Source organism: Pistacia vera, unplaced genomic scaffold (assembly GCF_008641045.1).
Source record: "Pistacia vera cultivar Batoury unplaced genomic scaffold, PisVer_v2 Contig94, whole genome shotgun sequence".
Lineage (NCBI taxonomy): Eukaryota > Viridiplantae > Streptophyta > Magnoliopsida > Sapindales > Anacardiaceae > Pistacia > Pistacia vera.
This window is the reverse complement of record NW_022196823.1, coordinates 257,443-278,738: the sequence shown is the minus strand read 5'-3', so window position 1 is coordinate 278,738 and position 21,296 is coordinate 257,443. Positions and strand designations below refer to the sequence as shown.

At 36.7% G+C, this 21,296-nt stretch overlaps 2 protein-coding genes and 1 pseudogene across 3 annotated transcripts; 2 read left to right on the top strand and 1 right to left on the bottom strand.

Annotated features, from left to right (window-relative positions):
* Positions 1-1,141: 1,141 nt before the first annotated feature.
* On the top strand, positions 1,142-7,102 carry LOC116120539 (annotated as a pseudogene).
* A 5,191-nt stretch (positions 7,103-12,293) lies between these two features.
* On the bottom strand, positions 12,294-15,736 carry LOC116120619 (F-box protein 7-like). Of its 2 annotated transcripts, none has more exons than XM_031406583.1 (11): positions 15,711-15,736; positions 15,468-15,551; positions 15,175-15,287; positions 14,857-14,973; positions 14,677-14,773; positions 14,455-14,528; positions 13,916-13,969; positions 13,692-13,796; positions 13,441-13,499; positions 13,117-13,327; positions 12,294-12,484 (listed from the first exon to the last, which is right to left on the bottom strand). In XM_031406583.1, exons 1-11 carry the CDS (start codon positions 15,718-15,720, stop codon positions 12,425-12,427), a joined length of 984 nt encoding a protein of 327 aa, XP_031262443.1. In that variant the 5' UTR covers positions 15,721-15,736; the 3' UTR covers positions 12,294-12,424. The 2 variants fall into 2 exon arrangements, with proteins under 2 accessions (XP_031262443.1, XP_031262444.1); XM_031406584.1 differs by lacking the exon at positions 12,294-12,484 and adding an exon at positions 12,955-12,980.
* A 2,592-nt stretch (positions 15,737-18,328) lies between these two features.
* On the top strand, positions 18,329-20,467 carry LOC116120538. The gene is made up of 4 exons (XM_031406492.1): positions 18,329-18,527; positions 18,840-19,218; positions 19,402-19,631; positions 19,977-20,467. Exons 1-4 carry the CDS (start codon positions 18,329-18,331, stop codon positions 20,465-20,467), a joined length of 1,299 nt encoding a protein of 432 aa, XP_031262352.1.
* The last annotated feature ends 829 nt before the right edge of the window (positions 20,468-21,296 follow it).

Here is a 21,296-nt window from a genome sequence, read left to right as displayed (position 1 = left end):
AACAGTGGATATCACCTGAGAACTCCAAAAACGATAATTGCTTTAAGTGAGTTTGGGATTGATGACTTGTAAACTGGTATCTAGAGCTGACGTTGTTCGATTTGTTGACTGATTCAACAATTCGTTTGAATTGTTGAGTTCATTGGAAGTTTTAGGAGGAATCACCATTGATGCAAGTCAGTGGCTCTGATACCATGTAACAACTAGAGAGAACAATTGAAAGGATGAAGAAGAATCTTCTTCTACAAGCTCAAGAAACAGAGAGCACAAAACTGAAAAACTGAAATGATTCTTTTCTAACTAACTATACAAGAAATTTATCCTCATATGCATTACGTGTTAATAGTTAAAAAAAATTACGTAATATTGACTTACATATAAATTAAAGAGTAAATGACTTTCTTTCACTTAAAAAGTTTCCAAATACCACTTTTTCATCCAAAGTTTATAATTTGTTAACACCTAAAATACAGTTTTTTTTCTCAACCAGCGTTCGGCGAGTTACTATGAGTCAGGGTAATAGGATTTTTATAAAGCGGAGGCCGATAGATCGAATGGTGGTGATTGATTGAATATTTACTAACGAAAATCAACTGAAAATAGGAAAGCTTAGCTCTGCGGTGGCCAACAATTGGCGAGAAATCAGGTGCCAGAGTGAGAGGGGTATTGTAAAGAAGAGACCGGAGGTTCAAATGGTGATGACGGCGCTGCCAGAATTGGCTTTGGGTAGAAAAGTATCATTAAGGCAAACCCTGGGTGGGAAAAACTAAAAACCTGTAAACTCGGACGTAAGGAGGATTTGATCACTTGTACAACCCTAAATACATTAAGATATAATTTGAAGTTAATATATATCGCACATGCACTGTATGCTCGGATGTTAAGAGGATTTCTCTCTTGTGCGACATGTGTTAATATTTAATTCCATATTGATAGAACACATGCCCTGAGTGTTAATGCATCCACATTCCACATGATTTTATTAAAAATTCATTTCTCGTAGCTTCCAGGAAGTTACCCAGTTCTTAATTAAATAATTCATAAAATTTCAAAAAGTTTAATTAATTTCCTTCTTTTTCTGTGTATATAAATACCCTTAATGCCATTTCGAGGTAGGTATATGCTATTGTTTTTACTTGAAGCGATGATCAATATGGCATCATCTCAACCACCACTTGAGAACTCTGAATTCTCCATAGTTAGTGTGCAGGAACTCATCAAAGACCCTAATATCACTGTGCCAAATAGCTACTTTCGTCCAGAGCAAGAGCCTCCAAAACTCTTAAACGGAAACCATTATTTCCAGTGTTTTAAAACCCGGCCTGGCCCGTCCAATTCAACCGGGACCCAGAGGCTTCAACGGGCCAGGTTTAACTTTTCCGATTCACCCCAAAACCCTAAGATTTGGGAGGATGATCGGCGAACAATCAACGGCCGGAAGGTTGGGGCTTTTGAAGACTAAGTGCCGCTGAATGTAATGGTGGTGATGGCGTTGATTTTCGGTGAGTAAATCGACCGGAAATCTAATAAATATGGCAGCGGCAACAATGGAATTTTGCCGGCGATTGGCAAGGCTAACAGGGGTGGGGTGAGCTGGGTTTTGGTCAGGAGGAATAAGGGAGTGTTTTCTGGGTGATGGGGAGGGTTGTCGACACCGGCATGGATGAGATCTGGCCTGGAATGCCAACGCTGGCGTCGGTGAGATCTGGCCGAAATCGAACCTATTTCAGCCAGATATTGGGTAGATTTTAATGGAAATGAGCTCAAGGGATGATTGGGGTTGCATCTGCAGTGCCGCCGCCGCCAATCAGTCGCCGGTTGATTTGTATTTGGGGTGCGTTTGATAAAGTTCAAACACATGGGACTTAAATAAAATTTTCAAGGGCGTATTTGAATAAATTTAAAAGTTTTTGTCAACTGGTTTGACCAGCGGTCAAACCGGTTAAACCGGTCAACCCGGGACCCAGAAACTTTGCCGGGTTTCACCCCGGGTTGGGTTTTAAAACACTGATTATTTCCCTGCAATCCCCACTATTGACTTGGAACGTTTGGTTTTTGTTATGCCTGAAAAATATAAGGGCTGAAGTAAGGCCCAGTTAGCGTGCAAAAGTCAGAACATGGGTACGCCCGCAGCCTGCTTCTGTTGGAATAGTGGGTGCGTGCCAGACCAGCCAGAAGCTGTGGTGATCCCACGTATCCAATCCCTGCTCTAAATCGCGTAAATCACTCTAAAAAGTGGGCAATGTGACATAAAGAAGGATTTGTACACTTAATCCCACCAACTCACAGATTCAGTAATCATTAGCTCAATATGTCCCGCTATAAATCGAGAGCTCCTCTCTATTTCAAGGGATTCGCTCATTTTTACTCCTGATTAACTACTCTCTCTCTATAATTTATAGCATTCACTCCTTTGTACTATCATCTGTAAGTTGGTCAGCTAATGCGACCTGACTCCTATCATTAATAAAATAACAGTGGACGTAGGACTTGCTTCCTTAACATCTGAACCACTTTTAAAACGCTTTTCTAATTGTATTTACTCTCTTTTTCTTGCATTCACGTGTGTCTTCTGAGCCAGCTCAGCATTTCACACGTGCATTTCGTTGATGTAAAAATCACGCATCAACTGTTTCCAAGGAACAGGCGGAGTTTGAACTAGCGAAGCTCGAATCGACGTGCAAAGAATGGGGTATCTTTCAGGTTAGTAATCGTTAGTGGAACTATGAAGGTTCGTGTAGTTGATTAATTTTAATTTCATGAACCCAAGTTTTGTGTTACTATGATGTAGTTGGTGAACCATGGAGTTAGCTCTTCACTGCTGGAGAAGCTGAAATTTGAGATCCAAGAATTTTTTAATCTTCCTCTAGAAGAGAAAATGAAATACAAAATAAGGCTTGACGACTTTCAAGGTTATGGAAGCGTCGTCCGATCCGATGAAAAACTTGAATGGGGGGATAAGTTGTACATGACAATTAACCCTATTCGCATGAGAGAATCACACCTTTTCCCAGAGCTCCCTTCATTCTTAAGGTCATCCATCCTTCTCTTGGATCTCAGAGAAATAACGTCTTTAATTTCTTTTTGGTAAAATTTTAATGGTTTTACCATCTGGCATTTATTATTTATTTAATAGTGCATGCACATGCAGGAATACTTTAGAGTGTTACTTCCAGGAAATGCAAAATCTTTCCAGAAAAATTCTTGGAATGATAGGAAAGACTCTGAACACGGAGATTAAAGAAATGGAAGAATTGTTTGAAGATGGGATGCAATCAGTGCGGTTTAATTATTATCCTCCATGCTCAAAACCAGAGCTGGTTATGGGTCTTGCACCTCACTCTGATGCTACTGTTATCACTATTTTGAATCAACTTAATGGAGTTGATGGTCTTCACATTAAAAAGGATAGCGTTTGGATTCCCGTCAGCATCCTTCCTGAAGCTCTTGCAATAAACTTGGGAGATATTCTAGAGGTTTGTCAAACCTCTCTCTCGTTTCTCTTAAAGTAAAAATTAAAGAAATAGAAAAGGAAGAAGAGAAAATTAATAATTAAATATGTATATCATATAGTATTCTCTTCAGTATAAATGATACTGACATAAAAATAATAGTTTCAAGATCAGGATTCTTTCTCTACTTAATTTTTACTTGAATAGTTTCAAGAATCTGATTTCAAAATTAATAAAAAGAAACAGAATCGCAAGAGAGGTATCTACTATATTTATGTAATTATCTTAGTTTGTTAGGTTTGGAGGGCGTTTTATAGACCTGATGATTAGACAGACTCCAATGTGAGTTTGAATAACTCAGATACCTAAATAGAAAAAGAAAAAGAATTGGGAGTTTCCAGGTTTACATTTATGTAAACTAATATGTTTATGTTGTAGTAAATAACTTATACATTTTAATTTTATTAATGTGGTGAATAAATCTAGACAGATTATGAGCAACGGACTTCACCAGAGCGTCGAGCACAGAGCATCAATAAACTCGGTGAAGAGAGGATATCAATTGCTTTTTTTGTCGGCCCCAAGTTTGATGCAGAGATTGGACCTGCAAGAAGCCTGATAAATCCTGAAAACCCACCATTATTTAAAAGAATAGGGACGGAAGAGTACTTCAAAAGTTTCTTCTCCCGTAAGCTCAAAGGAAAGACAAACTTGGAGTTCATGAAGATTGAAAATGGTGGAGGCATGCACCATAATATTTGAATAAATGGTCCTAATATTACTGTTTGGAAGCTTTGTAGTATTATCTCACTGACATGCTACTACGTGTAGTAGAAGATTTAATCTATGTAAAAATAATGCGATCTCATGGTTTGGGTTCGCGTCGTTCTTGATAATCTTCCAGTTGGGCTTTTGCTTTCTTTAGCCCAGCCCATTTAAAATGATAACATTTGTAGTCCACGTCGATCCTTGGATTCCATACTTCCTTTAACAATCTTTTCTTTATAAACAAGAGTGTGAGTGGAATTGGATCATCATTTATAAAAGGATTATCATTTGACACCCCTCCTAAGGTTTTAGTGTTAATCTCTCACATCCCAAAGGTATGAAAATTTAGCCTTGAGCTCCTCTCACTTTGGATATTAATCATTCTTGTAACGGGGTAAAAACATACACCAATTAACATAAATCCCTAAACTAACAGCTAAAGGGGGAGGTATTGGATAATTGTTCAAATGTGAGGGGAGCTTAAGGTAACTTTTCATACTTTTGGGGTGTGAGTTACTTAACTGGAACCTCAAGAGGTAAGGGGTAGTAGTCCTTTAAAAAAAATATTTATATCAAAGAATTAAAGATGACATACCTCGAGTTTCTATAAACAGAAAATGAAGAGAGCCTTCCCTTTTATCTCCCACTCTCCTATCATACCAAGACAAATATTATCGTGTTCTTATCTAATAGGGGAGATACTTGAAAGAAAAAGCACAAGAGATATCATACATTTCTCTTAGTCCACGATCTTTAAATATTGGTTTTTGACCCCACATATGTAGAATATCATGGCTAATATATATATATATGAGAGAGAGAGAGAGAGAGAGAGAGAGAGAGAGAGAGCCTTCCTTTTATCTCCCACTCTCCTACCATACCAAGACAAATATAATCGTGTTCTTATCTAATAGGGGAAATACCTGAAAGAAAAAGCACAAGAGAGTCCACAATCTTTAAATATTGCTGTTGACCCCACGTATGTAGAATATCATGGCTGATATATATATAAGAGGTGATTAATAATTTGATAGACCACCCATTACTAAGATGTATCTAAAGAAGAGGAGAAGGGGCATTATTGGGAAGAAGAGCAATGAGAATTAGTTAGAGGAATAATCCACACGTCCTAGAATTAGAGAATATAAGTGGGGAATCAAGTGTGCATAAAAAGGAACCAATATTGTGAAAGGGGTTAAGTTGTTTTCTAAAGGGGATATTGTTGGGAGGCCACTAGCTCCTCAAAATGCTAGTAACTATGTTTGCTTTTCTTGCTTATTACTATTTTCCTTGAATGTATATATTTGTTACTCTTTTATCAATATAATACATCTCATTATTCTACATATCATTTCCCAACTGATGTGTTTGCTTGATTGTGAGTGTTTGGTTCATTTTAATTACTGATTATATTGGAGTTCTTATCAAATTGGCATCAGATCCAAGTTAGGTATGGTTAAAACAAAAATAGAGAATAGAATTGATGGTCTGGAAAAGGAGATGGGATCTGTGAAGGAGGATTTGGGAACCGTTAATTAAGGAGTATCTTCTGGAACTTTGGGAATGGATGAGTTTAAGGGACAAGAATGAGGAAAGCCAGAGCCATGAAAAGGGCAATGTATCTATGATGGAAAATTCAAATAGTGAAGAGAGTGGAGTTCATGATCGATCAAAGGGAGGAGAAATTGGTAGAGAAGATAGGAGGAATAAGAAATTATAATTATCTGTGTTCAATGGGGATGATCCATATGGGTGGACCTTCAAGGTTGATCGGTATTTTGTTATCAACCGATGTGAAGCGGAAGAAAAAGTGGAGGTCGTCGCTGTCTAAGTGGAGGTCGTCGCTGTCTATGCGGAGGGTCACGCATTAAATTAGTATCAGTCAGTTGACTCACAAGTGTCGATACTGATTTGGGAAACCTTTAAGTCAGCATTGATTGACAGATTCCGACCATCTTTCAACGGTACAGCTTATGAGGCATTGGTCGCCTTAAAGCAAACTGGCACTATAACAGAAATCCAGGAACAATTCGAAGCACACGCTGCTCCTTTGCGAGAGGTAGGAGAAGACATACTGATGGGTATCTTCTTTACATTTATCAAAGCCCAAGACGTTATTTGAGTTAACGGAGCAGGCCCATAGAGTAGTGGATTATGGAAAAGGCCGAGACCAAAATCAATAGAGTCCAAGCTAGGCGAATGGATTCTTACTCTTGGCTTAGCCTAAGCCCATAGACTTTGCGCCCAAGTTGGTGGTCTAACCCAACTTGCAACCCAAAACTAGGTCTTACATATCCCAATCGATCATTCATTCGTAAAGAGAAATCAGTTGACACCATGGCGTCAAGCTTCTGAGGAGAGAATTTTCGACGGCTAACTGAGGTGGAAATACAGTTAAGAGAGAAAGGGGATTGTGCTTCAGATGTGATGAGAAATTTGGGCCTAATCACTAGTGTAAAAGCAAATTGCTGAAAATTCTTCTAGCATTGGACAATGAAGAATCAGAAAAGGGAGAACCAACATCAGACCCCGACGAAGAGCCTATCACAGAAGGTAATCCCTTAGCTTTATCTATGAGCTCTATTGTGGGAATTACATTGGATAAAACTCTTAAAATCAGAGGCCGAATTGGGGAAGAAGATGTTATTATGTTGGTGGATAGTGGGGCATCCCAGGACTTCATTTCGCACGAATTGGTGCGCAAGTTGGGAATAAGTATAGACAAGGGGAAGATATTTGGTGTGATGGTGGGTAATGGAGTTACAGTAAGAGGGGAAGGAATTTGTAGAGAGATACAATTGGAGATTCAAGGGGTTAAGGTTAAACAAGAATTTTTTCCATTTGATTTCGGTGGAGTTGATGTAGTATTGGAAATTGCCTAGTTGATTTCACTTGGAGATGTGTGTTCTAACTGGAAAAATCTAACCATGGAGTTTGAGGTGGAAGTAAAACGAGTGGTATCCACCTCAAACTCCATGGTATTGCAAGAGATCCTTCACTGGTGAAGACTGTCGTGTCCCTCAAAGCCATGCTTAGGACTGTACAAATTGCAAGGGCTGGATATTTAGTGGAATTTTGCTCCATATAGTATAAACCAGAGCAAAAAGGAGAACCAATGGAACCTAGGGTAGTACTGGTGTTGGAGGAATTTAACCAATTTTTTGATCAGGTCACTAGGCTACCTTTCCATAGCCAACATGATCATGCTATAGTGCTCCGAAAGGGAGCTCAACCCCCAAATATTGGGTCATATAGATACCCATATTTCCAGAAGAATGAGATTGAGAGGTTGGTGGGAGAAATGTTAGTAGCTGGTATCATACAATTTAGCATCAGTCCTATTGCAAGCCTAGTTTTATTAATTAAAAAGAAAGATGAAAGCTGGAGGTTTTGCATTGACTATGAGGCCCTCAATAGCATCACCATACCAGGTAGATTCCCCATACCAACGATTGATGAGTTAGCAAGGGCAACCATCTTCTCTAAGCTTGATTTAAAGTCTGGTCATGCTATTATCATATTGCCCTTACTTTTGATTACACCACCACCCAATCACCATCACCATCACCATCCAACCATCGCCACCACCCACCACCACCTTTTAACACCATTACAACCAAACCCCCTAAAGTCACCACCACCACCCACCATCTTTCCACCCATCCACTACAATCGCAATCCCTCTAAACCCAAAAGCCTTGCCACCACCAAACAACCACCACCAAATCACTCACACATTCAGCCACAAACCCACCCAAAAACCATCAACAAATCACTCGCAAATCCAGTTGCAAACCCACCCAAAAACCACCACAAACTCAGCTACAAATCCATCCAACCCAAAAACCACTATAAACTCAGCCACAAATCCATCCATCCAAAAACAACCACAAACCCACCCAAAAACCACCAAACAAAAATATTTTTTTGTTAATTTAAGGATAGGGATTTGGAGTTTATAAAACTAGGAGTGGGAACTTGCCATTTAGCTAAACCTTGGGTGAGAACATGTTGTTTACTCTTTGTTCAAATTAAATGACATTATATATATACTTGTTCTCTAAAAAAATGGGTATTACTTGTACCATGGTTTTAAAACCTGGACTAGCCCGGCCGGTTGAACCCGGTTGGACCAGGACCCAGGGCCTTCTCTCGGTTAGGTTACCCTTTCAACTGTTTCAAGTTTAAAATCTATTAAACACACCCCCGATTAATACACATCAATCCCTGAAGGTTTGAAATCTAGCAAACACACCCTCTAGCCAAATGCAAATCAGCGATTACCTCCCCTTTTTCGGCGACCTTCCACCTTCCCTTGTTGTCGAAAACCACCTTCTGACTTTCTCCAGGGCCATGACGCTTCATCTCCCACTGCCATGCAATGTTTTATCATCCAATAATCTTTTTTCCATTTCCCAGCGTCGATCGCGCCTTCTTTGACATCGATAAGCCTCATTAGCCACTAATCTACCTTCTCCCAAGCTCCCTTGCCGTCATTCACGAAGATCCATAGTCATCTCGCCAAAAAAAACCACCACGATCTTTTGACTTCCACTACTGATCTACCACTATCCGACGATGCCTCAACTTGTTAGCTACCGATTTGTCCTCCCTATCACCCGATCTACCCTCCCTGGTGTGTCACTACACTTCTAGTCGATCATCGATTTGATTCAGCTAGGGGTTATGTTTGCTAGATTTCAAACCTATAGGGTATGATGGTATTTATTAGGGGTGTGTTTGCTAGATTTTAAACTTGTCAAACCATTGGTTAAACCACCAGTTAAACCGGTTAACCCGTGACCCGGTTGCCTGAATGGGTCACCCCTCGGGTTGGGTTTTAAAACCTTGACTTGGACAATTACTCGTCAAAACAAATTTAAAACATCTTCCTTTGTCTTTGCAGACAAATACATGCTCTTCATTGGCTTTTCCAAATGGGAAGACCACCTCGTCGATAAGGGGAACTCCATCGGTATGTCTATATTGTCACTCCCAAAAATTTCCCTATGCAAGACATTAATGCGCTCTAGTGCCCAAATCTAAAAAAAACAGAAAAGAAGAAAAATGATGTGGTTAAATTTGAAACATGTAATAGCATTTATTCCTATAATATTGTTAATAGAAAAACAAAATTTCTTACCATCAAAGCATATGAACAACCTGAGAGGTATTTGGCTCCCCCTTAGCTCACATATCTAGCTAAACTCTTGTAAAGAATAACCAAGAGCATTTCACCCCATGAGTATTCACCCAAACTGTGAATATCATCGAAAAAAGATGCGTAGCAAGGGTTGCATAGCAACCAGAGCTATCAACGACTATAATGTTGTCTAGAATATACAAAACTGCTACTCTAACCCTATCAACCAAACCACCATCCCTTCTGGTTGCCATATGTCTTAAAATTTTCAACTAGATTCCCTTGACCTTAACGAAAAATTTATGAGGAGCTCCTGCAAAATATTTATTCACAAATGTTTCACCATCACTTTTCAAACCTAAAATAGGCTTCCTTTTATAGGCAACCCTGTGATGTAAAGGACATCTTCTAAACCTAAGTGAAGGGAAACATCGTCATTTAGCCTAAAACAAGACGTCTCTATCTCATAAGAGGTAGCCAATGCCTCGATTACTGGTGCACAATGCTTTGGTAAATGTTGTAATTTTAGCAAGTTATCCAATCCCTCCCTTTCAAACTCTTGTTTCACCATACTTTCAACCTCCAAATCATGAAAGTTATATGCATGCTCACATACTCAGAATGTCATTGTTCTGAAACAAAAGTCAAGAAAGAATAAGGATCAATAAATTTCATCCAAAAAAAAAAAAAAAAAAAAGGCTCATGTATCCTGCCTAACAAGCAAAAACACTAGACAGTAGCAAAGAAAACATAATGTTGCACCTGCACTAAAATATACCACAAAAAACACCCCATAACAGTTTTACAACACAACTGAACTTAATTAGCAACAATCTAATAACAGAAACCCAATGCATCTTAACCATTTTTCCACCCACAACTACTTGGTCAAGAACAATTTCTTAAGTTTAAGTTAGAAACACTCTAAAGTCCAAGCTACAATATTTCATTAATTAAACACAAACCAGAAGAAAACAAGTAGAGTTTTCTTCAAGAAAAGTTAGAGAGAGAACAAAGCTTCCCAAATCTCTGTATAATCTTATGGTTATGATACGAATTGAGGGATAGAAAACATTGCAAGAGCTGCTCATAAAAGAAAAAAGAATAACTCAGCATTACAAAAACCAAGGGGAGCAAGGAATCAAGCTCCCACTAAGAGACACAACAAACCAACACATATCAACCATAGCAAGCCTTAGAGACATGCAGCAGCAACCAGCACACACCACAACAAAAGGAAGCACCTCGGCAGCTATAGAAACCAATCAACCAGTTGTGCCACAGCAACACCCCAAAACACACCAGTAAAAAGAGCAGCCATTACAAAAAAAATCTTGAACTTCAAATGGAAGTAGCCACCAATAAACTTCCATTGAAAGAGAAAAATCCCAAGACAGGAAATTAAACAACCATTAGAAATTGACAAAAAGAAAATTTTATCACATGGGCCCTTAAACTTTGAAATTATCAATGATACCCCTTTTATCCTTGTCAAATTAGGAATTTTCTTTCTAGTAGGATATTGATCCATGAAACTTGGTTGTTGCCAGACCCTACACCCAACAAAAGCCCAGCAAAAGACAAAACTAACACCAACCACACACCAACCCCCCAATTGCTACCAGTCCAAGCACCAGTTGCACATCAGCCAACTCCAAACAAAAACTAACCAGCCCCACACACAGCGGGAACATCCACAAAAATCCCAAACAAGACAAATCCTAACCAGAATCGCTCCCCTAGATTTTGAATTTTTTCAAAATCCTACATGTAAAGATATGTTGTGGATAACTTGTTCTTTAATTTGAAAATCCTTTTTCAATCAACATAAGCTTTCTCTCAGTTTCTTATCAAGCAAAAAGAAGTGTATAATAGATAATAACATGTCAATTCCTACACACAGAAGTTCGTTATATTTCAAGCAACATTTAAATTTTCTTGTTGCACTGCACATGCTATAAAATCTTATTAAAGGTAGTCAAACAAAGAAAGTTCCCTGATTCCCATTATATTGTTCTGGCTCCTCAAAATTTACCAAAATGATCAACAAGACTGTCAAATTTCTCTTCCTCATGGCAACATAATGTTAGGAAACAATCAAGTCATGGCAGCGGAAATAAAAAACATAAACAACATGGATCGTTCCCTGGAACCAAGATCAGGGCACAAATTTAACAGTTTATACATTAAATACAAATCTGCAGGAAATCAGTTTTAAAGTTGAGAAACCATACGCACGTTTAGAGGCTCCTCTAATTTATCTCTGAATGGGTTTCGCTACCGATCCAAGGGTAGGATTGAACCACCCCACACAAAGATAACCCCAAGGAACTAAAGAGGGATTTGCTAGATCCTCTTTAGCCTTAAGAACCAAGAATAAAATCAAAAATAAAATTTTGATTCAAGCATATGAGAAGTGGCATGGAAGAGAAAAGGGGGCCAGGGGTTTTTATCAAAATGATTGAAATGAATTACCAATTAATTGTAACAACTACTGAAAGTTAATACAATGCATGCATAATAACAATAGAAAATTTGGGCCCAAAAACTTTCTTTTCATTATAAGTCATATGTCTTTTATACACAAAGAGTATTGTTTACAAAAGTCATTTTAAAAGACAAAACAGGGGAAACAGTGTAGCTATTGCTCCTCGCTTGCCGACGCCCCTCCGACTGCATCAACACCTAGATCCTGCATCCACAAAGGAAAAATAATGGGGTGAGCACAAAATAATGCTCAGTAAGTAAAACCCTCTATCTGTCTGTCCCCGTATGTATTACTCTTAANTACCAACTAATCACTCAACAATTCATCCATCAATGAATGAATTGGAACAGTGAATATTTTATATTCGATTACAAAGATTAAGAAGCAACAGCAGCAGCAGAACAAGAAGGACACAATGCCACCCGCACATTATTCTCCGGACGACAACATTCAAAATCAAAATGTTGATTAACCCAACATCACCATTTTACATCTACACATACAATACAATAACCCAACTACTTCGGGATGCATTTCATATTTACAGTAATTGGTGCTTGGTTGCTGGCTGTATCACCCAGGTACAAAATAATCCATCTTTTCCACGGGCAGATTCAAAACTGATGTTTCCACCTATATCAGAAAAAAACAAAGGCTCAACAATAAATTTGGTAATACACTAAATAGTATTTGGATCTAAAACATCAGTGGTTTTTCTTTTTTTTTTTTTTTCCTCCTTCTTCTTTTTATAACTATGCTATATAGGTTAATTAACAAAAATCTCTCTTTTTTTCCATTCCTCAACCATACAACATTCCTCCAAACATATAAACAACTGGGTTGAGGTCGCCTATGCATATTAATTTTTCACTAAGTCGCTAATTTCTGACATGGAACTTCACACATACACTCCAAGAATTGCCTATTGTGTGAGTTTCCATACCAGATTGTACACTCTCTTCTAGGCTAAATCATCAGCTTTGGTATAAATTGCTACGAGGATTAGAACCAGGAAAAAAGACGAATGAGAGCATTGAATTACACATATGACAGGTGAAGGGAAAACTATGCTTCATGGGGTACCAGATCTCCCCTTGGGGATTCTATATAGCTTGACTCATGCAATTGCCTATGAAAATTCAAATTATGATTGTCAATTTACTAATTAATGCTCAAGAATCAAGCAGCAGGAATTTATTGCAATCTGCAAAAATTTTCCACAATGATTGAGGCTTGAGGGTAAGATCCAAAGTGAAATACAATACCTCTTCAAATGGAACAAATACAAAAGGTGTCAGACCCCTCTTGTGCGAGATTGCAGGCACATCTGGGTTGTGAGTTTCATCATCCTGCCACCCTTCGACCACTCCAAGGATGTCCTCATCAGGGCCACCAACCTCATTATCACTTACACCACTTGTAACAAGTGAGAGTAAATCCATCCGATTGTTAGCCCCAGCAGTTGTTCCTCGTAATCTAAAAGAGCAAATCCATCCCAGGTTTAAGATCCTCGGAAACAATGTAATCTCCAAAATGTTGTAAAACTACTTTTAAAAGACAGAATGTTCAGGCCCCAGCCAATATAATACCTTAAGCGGATTCGCAACACCGTCGGACGCATTCCAGGGTACAAAACAGCAGCCTCCACCTGCAATAAGTACCCATAAGCATTTTTAAGAGACAAATCAAGCAATGGAAAATAAACTGGAAGATAAAATGTTTGCTTGAAAGCATGCATTAGATCAATGTCAGCTGATAATGGAAGCAGAATTGAAAAAAGGAAATTTGAGATTTGCAAAATATATATTAGCCAGGAATCAAGCATATAGCATAAGCTAACCTTGTCATCAGACAATGTGTAATGACCACCAAAAACAGAGTCTGCTGCTTTAGATGCACGGAAATTCATGAATTTTACCACATCCTTGATCTTTTGAGAAGAATTCTAACAATTGCAGATAAAGATAGAAAAAACAAGGCAATCAGATTAAAAAGAAAAAAAAAAAAGAAAACAAACAAGATTTCTTCTACACTGCATCAGTTACTATTTGTTTAGATTAAAACCTTGTAAAGAAATCTGCCAGAAGGAAAGAATCTCAAGTATCGGAAGTAGCATACCTGCAAGACAGAAAAATCAGTAAGAATAATCATGTAACAAAACTCTTTTCTCCCCCAATTACCTATTTCCCTTTGGCCTTATGCAACTCTGACAAAAAAAAACACAATGAAATAGAGTAACATTTTACACCAATGCTCCATCTACACATCATTTAAAAATTCTTATACATTCAGCCCAATAAAAGGGAAAACGAATGTAGATCAGGATATATGCAACAATGATATTCTATAGTTTAAATGCTTAAAGCTGCTACCAGATAGCACACTAATCAAAACAAATGGGAGTAGAAACTATGCTCAATGTAGAACAAAATGGTCTATAACTTTCAATCTGATAGATCTTACTTTCTCTCAGTGCTTGAAGTTTTCATTTCTTAAAACTTCTTTGGGTTTACCACAGGCTACACTAATTAGTAAAAGAAATTACTTCCAAAATTTGTAGAAGGAAAATTATGAGGCCATTGATACAGAATTGAGAGTCATACTATGTGAACCGGATTGGTAATCTTCCACTCAGCAATTCCTGCACGAATATATGTGTTCCTACTAACATAGAGACCTGAGATAAGAAAGCAAATTAGTTTCTTGAAAATACGGATCACAAGAGACTAATAAACATTGCTCACTTATTAAAGGTTAATCGGAGTACATGACTACAGAAATACATTTTGTTCAGTTTTGTAATAGATAAAGTAAGAAGATTTTACCATCAGTACGGAGCCTTGGTCTTAAAAGCCACATTTTCCTCCATGAACCATCATATTTTGATTGCAATAACTTATAGTTTTCTACCACTCCAGCAAGCTTCACAGAAGAGGTCCAGTTTCAGCTTTGAATAATTTACAAATAATAAACTAAGAAATGTTCATAGCCACTAACAAGTTTACCTGCCAGGCCTTCAAGCACGCATTACGCCAAAACACAGGGTTACGAATTGTGTACCTCCATTTTCGACAGACACAAGATGCCCTTCCCATGTCATACGGACTCATTCGTGCAAAGACCTGTACATGAATATTTATCATTCCTATTCACCTGCTTAAAATAACTGAAAGGCTTCACCCATGGAAAGTAGTAAAACAAATATAATACAGAAACACATCCATCAAATCAAATTCAATAAAAACCATTATGTATCAATTGTTATGTACTTGTAAAATTAGCGATAATTGAAACTGAATAAATGAATTCTTAAAATGCAATACCTCAAAAAGGAGCTCATCAGGCAAGCAACGGTGTATAAGTGCCGAATCAATATAGGGTTTTCTACTTACGCTTCCAAAAGGCGCAACCGGCCTCACATTAACGCCATAAAGATCTAAAACAGAATCACCGGAAACAAAATAGTAAGAACTAAGGCAACATAGAATTAAGCGGTAAAATTAGAGAATCAGGAGCATAGCATACCATAACAAGATTCATAAAGCACAAAAAAATGTAATAACTAAAAACAAGAAAGAGAACTAAAGATAACAGAATACACTAGCTATAATTGTACCGAGCCATGGTCTCTTAGTGACGAAGTAGTGTACGGTCTTCAACCGAGCTGATTCCAGCTCGGCAGGAACTTTCAAGGCGAAATCTGCACTAAAACGAATTGAATTTATTTCGAAGAAACGATTTCACGATTCAAAGTATTGAAAGGTTAAAAGTGCGAAAAAAGTTGGGGAAATCAATCATTTAACGTTTAATTAGGGTATTCCAATAGAAGAATCTTAGTTTTTGGTATAATTTTCAGTACCTGAAGCCATGGCAATGCAGATGAAATGGCGGTTCGTCGTCTTGGGAGAAAATAGCAGGGAACAAACGGAAGAGGTTTTTTTATTTATTTTAATTGGCGTGTTATTACCAAACGCCGACTATCGCAATTGCAAACGACACTCGCTAAACTTGTGGGCCAATGGTCTGGCTTTGGTGGGGTCAGATCATCTCATTCTCTCGGCTACTAAAAAGCCACGTGCACTCCAGCTGACGTGGCCCAAATATAACCGTGATTTTTTAGTCCTGAGGGCTTTTCTAATGCCCAAGGTTTGAGTTGTTGGGTCTCTAAGTTCTGGTTATATCAGCTGAATGATTTTCTTGCAGTAGTTTGTAACTGGATTATTGTTTTTAAGGTTAATGTATAAACACTAATATTATGTAACTTGATTAGTAAACAACTGAGCTCGCTAGATGTATGATTCGCATTAAAATGAGCTACTCTGTTTTCCTCTATTTATTTTGTCCCCTGTTTCATGCAAAATTTTGTTGATATTTTGCATTTTTACGCACCGATTATTTTGAGTTAGTTGAGTAGTAATTAGCTGAATCCGCGTTTACCGAACCAATATGAAGAAGCCTGAAATAGACTTCCAATTTTACAGATCAAGAGTTATGGTTCTTGAAGGTTTATTTGGCTATGATGGCTGTTTTCATGCAGTTTCCAAAACTCAAGTGATGGTACTCGTAAATCTAGTAGAGAACAAGCACCCAATAAACCTCACGGGATTGGCTTAGTGCTAGCGGTCAAAAAGATTTATTCTCCATTTAGGTTTAAACTTTAAGGTCACTTACCACATTGTAACTTATCTTGAACTCAGAGACGGATTCAGAGTGTGTTTAGGGTGGGCTATGGCCCACTCTCAATTTAAAAAAAGAAAAGAAAATTAAATATGTTATTCTATTTGGTTTGACTTTGGTCCACCCTTAATTTTTATTTTTAAATATTAAAAAATAGGCCGAATGACTTGCGCATACCCAAGGTTTATCGAAATGACAAGTTGGTACCCAAAAGGTTTTGAAACGACAAATAGATACCTTCCATCATGTTCTGTTAGTGATTTCTGTTTATTAATAGTGAAAAGACTAAAATACCCTTGACAGTTTATTATTTTAGTTTTTTATAAATTTAAAATTTTCCAAAAAACCCTTTAAGTTTGCTAATTTAACCAAACACCCCCATATATAAAAAGTTTGTTAAATGACAAAAACACACCCACCACCCGCAGTGCCAGATTCCGGCCACCACCGTCGGAATCTGACCGGAAAATTGCGTTACGACACAGACCCATCGGATCTGTGTCTTAACGTGTCGATCTGGCCTTTTCCGGCCAGATCCGTGGCTAATCTGGCCGGAAAAGGCCAGATCGACACGTTAAGACACAGATCCGATGGGTCTGTGTCGTAACGCAATTTTTTGGTCAGATTCCGGCGGTGGTGGTTGGAATCTGGCACTGCGGGTGGTGGGGGTGTTTTTGTTATTTATCAAACTTTTTATATATGGGGGTGTTTGGTTAAATTAGCAAACTTAGGGGGTTTTTTGAAAATTTTTAAATTTATAAAAAACTAAAATAATAAACTGTCAAGGGTATTTTAGTCTTTTCACTATTAATAAACAGAAATCACTAACAGAACATGACGGAAGGTACCTATTTGTTGTTTCAAAACCTTTTGGATACCAACTTATCGTTTCAATAAACCTTGGGTATGTGTAAGTCGTTCTCCCTTAAAAAATATGACCCACTCTCAAATTTAGGACTAAAAAGCCTTGGCCCACTCTCCATTTTAATACTAAAAGACTTGGACCATCGCCCACCTTCAATTTTTTAAGGAAATTTGTAAAAGTAAAACCTTACTCTACTGTTACAATTTGCAAACGCTCACCCGACAGTCCCTCACGTTTTTGCACAGTTTCTCTGCTGCTCTCTCTAATTCTTCATCTCCCTAATTCTTTGTATTTCAGACTTCAACAAAATTTAATCAGCTATTTTCTCTTTGGTTACTACTTTTTTTTTTTTTTTTTTTTTTTTTTTTTTTTTGTGTATAATGCTTTTCTTTTATTTGTGTAGTGTGTATTAGCATAATAGCATTGTGTATTGAATTTTTTATTGAGAAAACTTTTAGGAAAAAAGGGGAAGTTTATAGATTCCAATATTTTGTAATAGGTAAATAATTGTTTTGTGGTCCCAAAATTTGAAAAAAAAATAATATATAGATAATAGAAATAGAAATATAGATAAAACCAAGGAGACTTTTATTTTTATATATTGTTCAAGTCTTTAAGACTTTAAGTTGATGATTGAAAAACTTTAAGTTAGAAAATTTAGAATTTCTATAGTTATTATAGAATTCAATTCGTGAGTTAATTTATTTCTTTGTATTTATATAATTTTATTTTCTTGTATTTAGATATGAAAAAATATTTTTTTTAAAAAGTCAATTGCTGAGACATCTCAACTTTATTATGGTGTCAATGATAATGAAAACCAACCTTCTTCAAAGAAAAATTGCTTCGAAGTTGACTTGGGAAATCTTTCTTTTGATCCTGGATTTTGACCAAGAATTACATTTTATCATCCTAATGTTTGAGACCAAGTCAGAATGCGTTATTTACAAAAGGGTCATTCTCAACCTCACAACCATAAGTTTCTCAAATCAAAATCTGGTGATTATGAACGGAGTTTCCAACGTTCTTGGTTTGACAAATATCTTTACTGGTTGGAATATAGTGTTGAGAATGATGCTGCATATTGTTTATGTTGTTATCTTTTCAAACCAGATAAAGGGGAGCAAAGTGGCGGTGATTCTTTTGTTCTTGATGGGTTTCGCAATTGGAAGAGACTTGAAAATTTTTAATATCATACTGGAGGTCCTAATGGCTATCATAACCAAGCTTTGAAAAATTGTCAAGCTTTGATGAACCAAAAGCAGCATGTGAGTACAATTATTAATAAGAAATCTGACCAACAACGAGAAGATTATCGTATTCGGTTGAAAGGATCAATTTCTGCTAGTCGGCTTCTTCTTCGGCAAGAATTGCCTTTTCGTGGCCATGATGAGTCTGATAATTCAATGAATCGGGGAAACTTTCTTGAATTTTGACACTATACAGCTAAACAAAATGAAGAATATAGATTAGCAGCATTGGAGAAAGCTCTAAGACATGATAAATTGATTGCTCCTAGTATCCAAAAAGACATAATCAATGCATTTGCAGTTGAAACCATCAACAAACTAATTAGTGATCTTGGAGATGCTTTTTTTTCTATATTAGTTGATGAAGCTCGTGATGGATCCAACAAAGAGCAGATGATAATTATCTTACTTTATGTAAATAAAAGAGGTTGTGTTGTTGAGTGTCTATTTATCATTATGCATATCACAGATACGACTGCTTTGTCACTAAAGATGGGAATCGAAACATTGTTCTCTAAATACAATTTGAGCATATCAATATTACGTGGACAAGGTTATGATGGTGCAAGTAATATGTGAGGTCAGTTTAATGGGTTAAAAGCACTTATATTGAAAGATAATGAATATGCCTTCTATGTTCATTGTTTTGCTCACCAACTTCAACTGACACTTGTAACTGTGGCAAAAAAGGATACAAATATTGAGAGATTTTTTTTGAAAGTTTATTGTGTGATAAATATTGTTGGATGGTCACCTAGACATCGGGATCTTCTTAATGAGAAACAAGCTTGGAAGGTGAAAAAAGCTATTGAAAGTGGTGAGCTTTCAACAGGGCAAGGCCTTAATCAAGATACTAGTCTTAAGCGGCCAGGGGAAACACGGTGGGGTTCACATTTTGGAACTTTATTGAGCTTGATTAATTTGTTTTCATTTGTTATTGAAGTGCTTGAGGATTTTACTGAAAATTCTGATAATGGAGTTGAAGCAAGTGATTTGGTGGATTATATGACTTCTTTTGATTTTTGCTTTTACCCTACACATGATGAAAAACATTTTGGGAATCACATTTGAACTTTCACAAGCATTGCAAAGGAAGGATCAAGATATTATAAATGTTATATCTTTGGTTCACTTGTCGAAAAAAAGATTATTGTTAATAAGAAATAATGGATGGGATAATCTATTTGATGAAGTTTCTCATTTTTGCATTGTTCATAATATAAATGTGCCAAATATGGAAGAGAAATTTGTTGCATGAGGGAGATCGTGGCGTAATATTCAAGAGATGACAAATTTATTTCATATTGTGTCAAGTTGTTCTATGCCATAATAGATTTGCAACTATCAGAGCTTAATAGTCGTTTTAATGAAGGTAATACAGAATTACTTATTTGCATGGCCTCCCTAAATCCAAGTGATTACTTTAAAGCATTTGATAAGGGAAAATTAGTTCGTTTTGCTCAATTTTATCCACTTGAATTTTCTTCTACTGATCTTATGACACTTGAACTTAAACTTGATAATTACATTGATGATATGCGCTCAGATAGTGATTTTTCAGAACTAAATGATATTACTAGTCTTGCTCAGAAAATGGTTGAAAAGAAGAAACATCTTATTTACTCATTGGTATATTTGCTCATCACATTAGCTTTAACCTTACCAGTTGCAATTACAAGTGTAGAAAGAGCATTTTCTGCTATGAAAATTGTGAAGACTCATTTACGCAATCGAATGAGAGATCAATTCTTGAATGATAGCCTAATTCCATATGTTGAGAAAGATTTATTTGACAGCGTTGATAAGGAGATAGTGATGCAATGATTCCTCAATATGAAGCCCCGTCGATGACAATTGTAAATGTAATTTTTTTTTCTTTTTATGACAATTTTGACTAGAAAGACAGAATATGAATGTTATGTATAATTAATTTTCATTTGGCCACCCTAATAAAAATTTATGGATCTGCCCCTGTTTGAACTATTGAGTTTGTAGGGTATTTTATGGACCCCGAAGATTAATTGAGATGCGCGTAAACTAGCCAATATCACATTATTATTACACAATCAAAGTCAATATAAGGAATAATTGTTGAATGTAGATTCAGAAAATAATCACTCAAAAAGAATATAAACAGAAATTTTGCCGAAAACAGAGGAATACCATAGATAAATTTGTATCTCATTTGACCAATTCTAGCACAATCCTCTATTTCTATCTCAGCACTTCGATTCACTTTTGGTCAACGTGCAAACCTGTGCAAAAATAGGCCAGTAGAAAGTACATTAGAAATGCAATTCATCAAAGGCATGAAATATGAAGAGTTTTGAATTGAATGTCTAATAAGATTATAAGAATGATTATGATATTACCAGAAAAGAAAAAAAAAAAAATGATTCAGTGCATTAAAGCAGAGCTCACCACATCGTAGATAAAAATACAACTTTTCATTCATCTTGCTAGTAACATATTTCACGTCGTAGCTTGGACTGTGATTGCTTTTGTATCATTAAAAGTTTATCTATGATTTAGACAAGAAATGATCGAATGAACTGCATTTGACCTAAGAAATGAACAGAGATTCACTCCATTAATTACTACATTCAATCGCCACTCTCCTTAAGTATATTCGTCTTGCTTTTTTGTAACTATA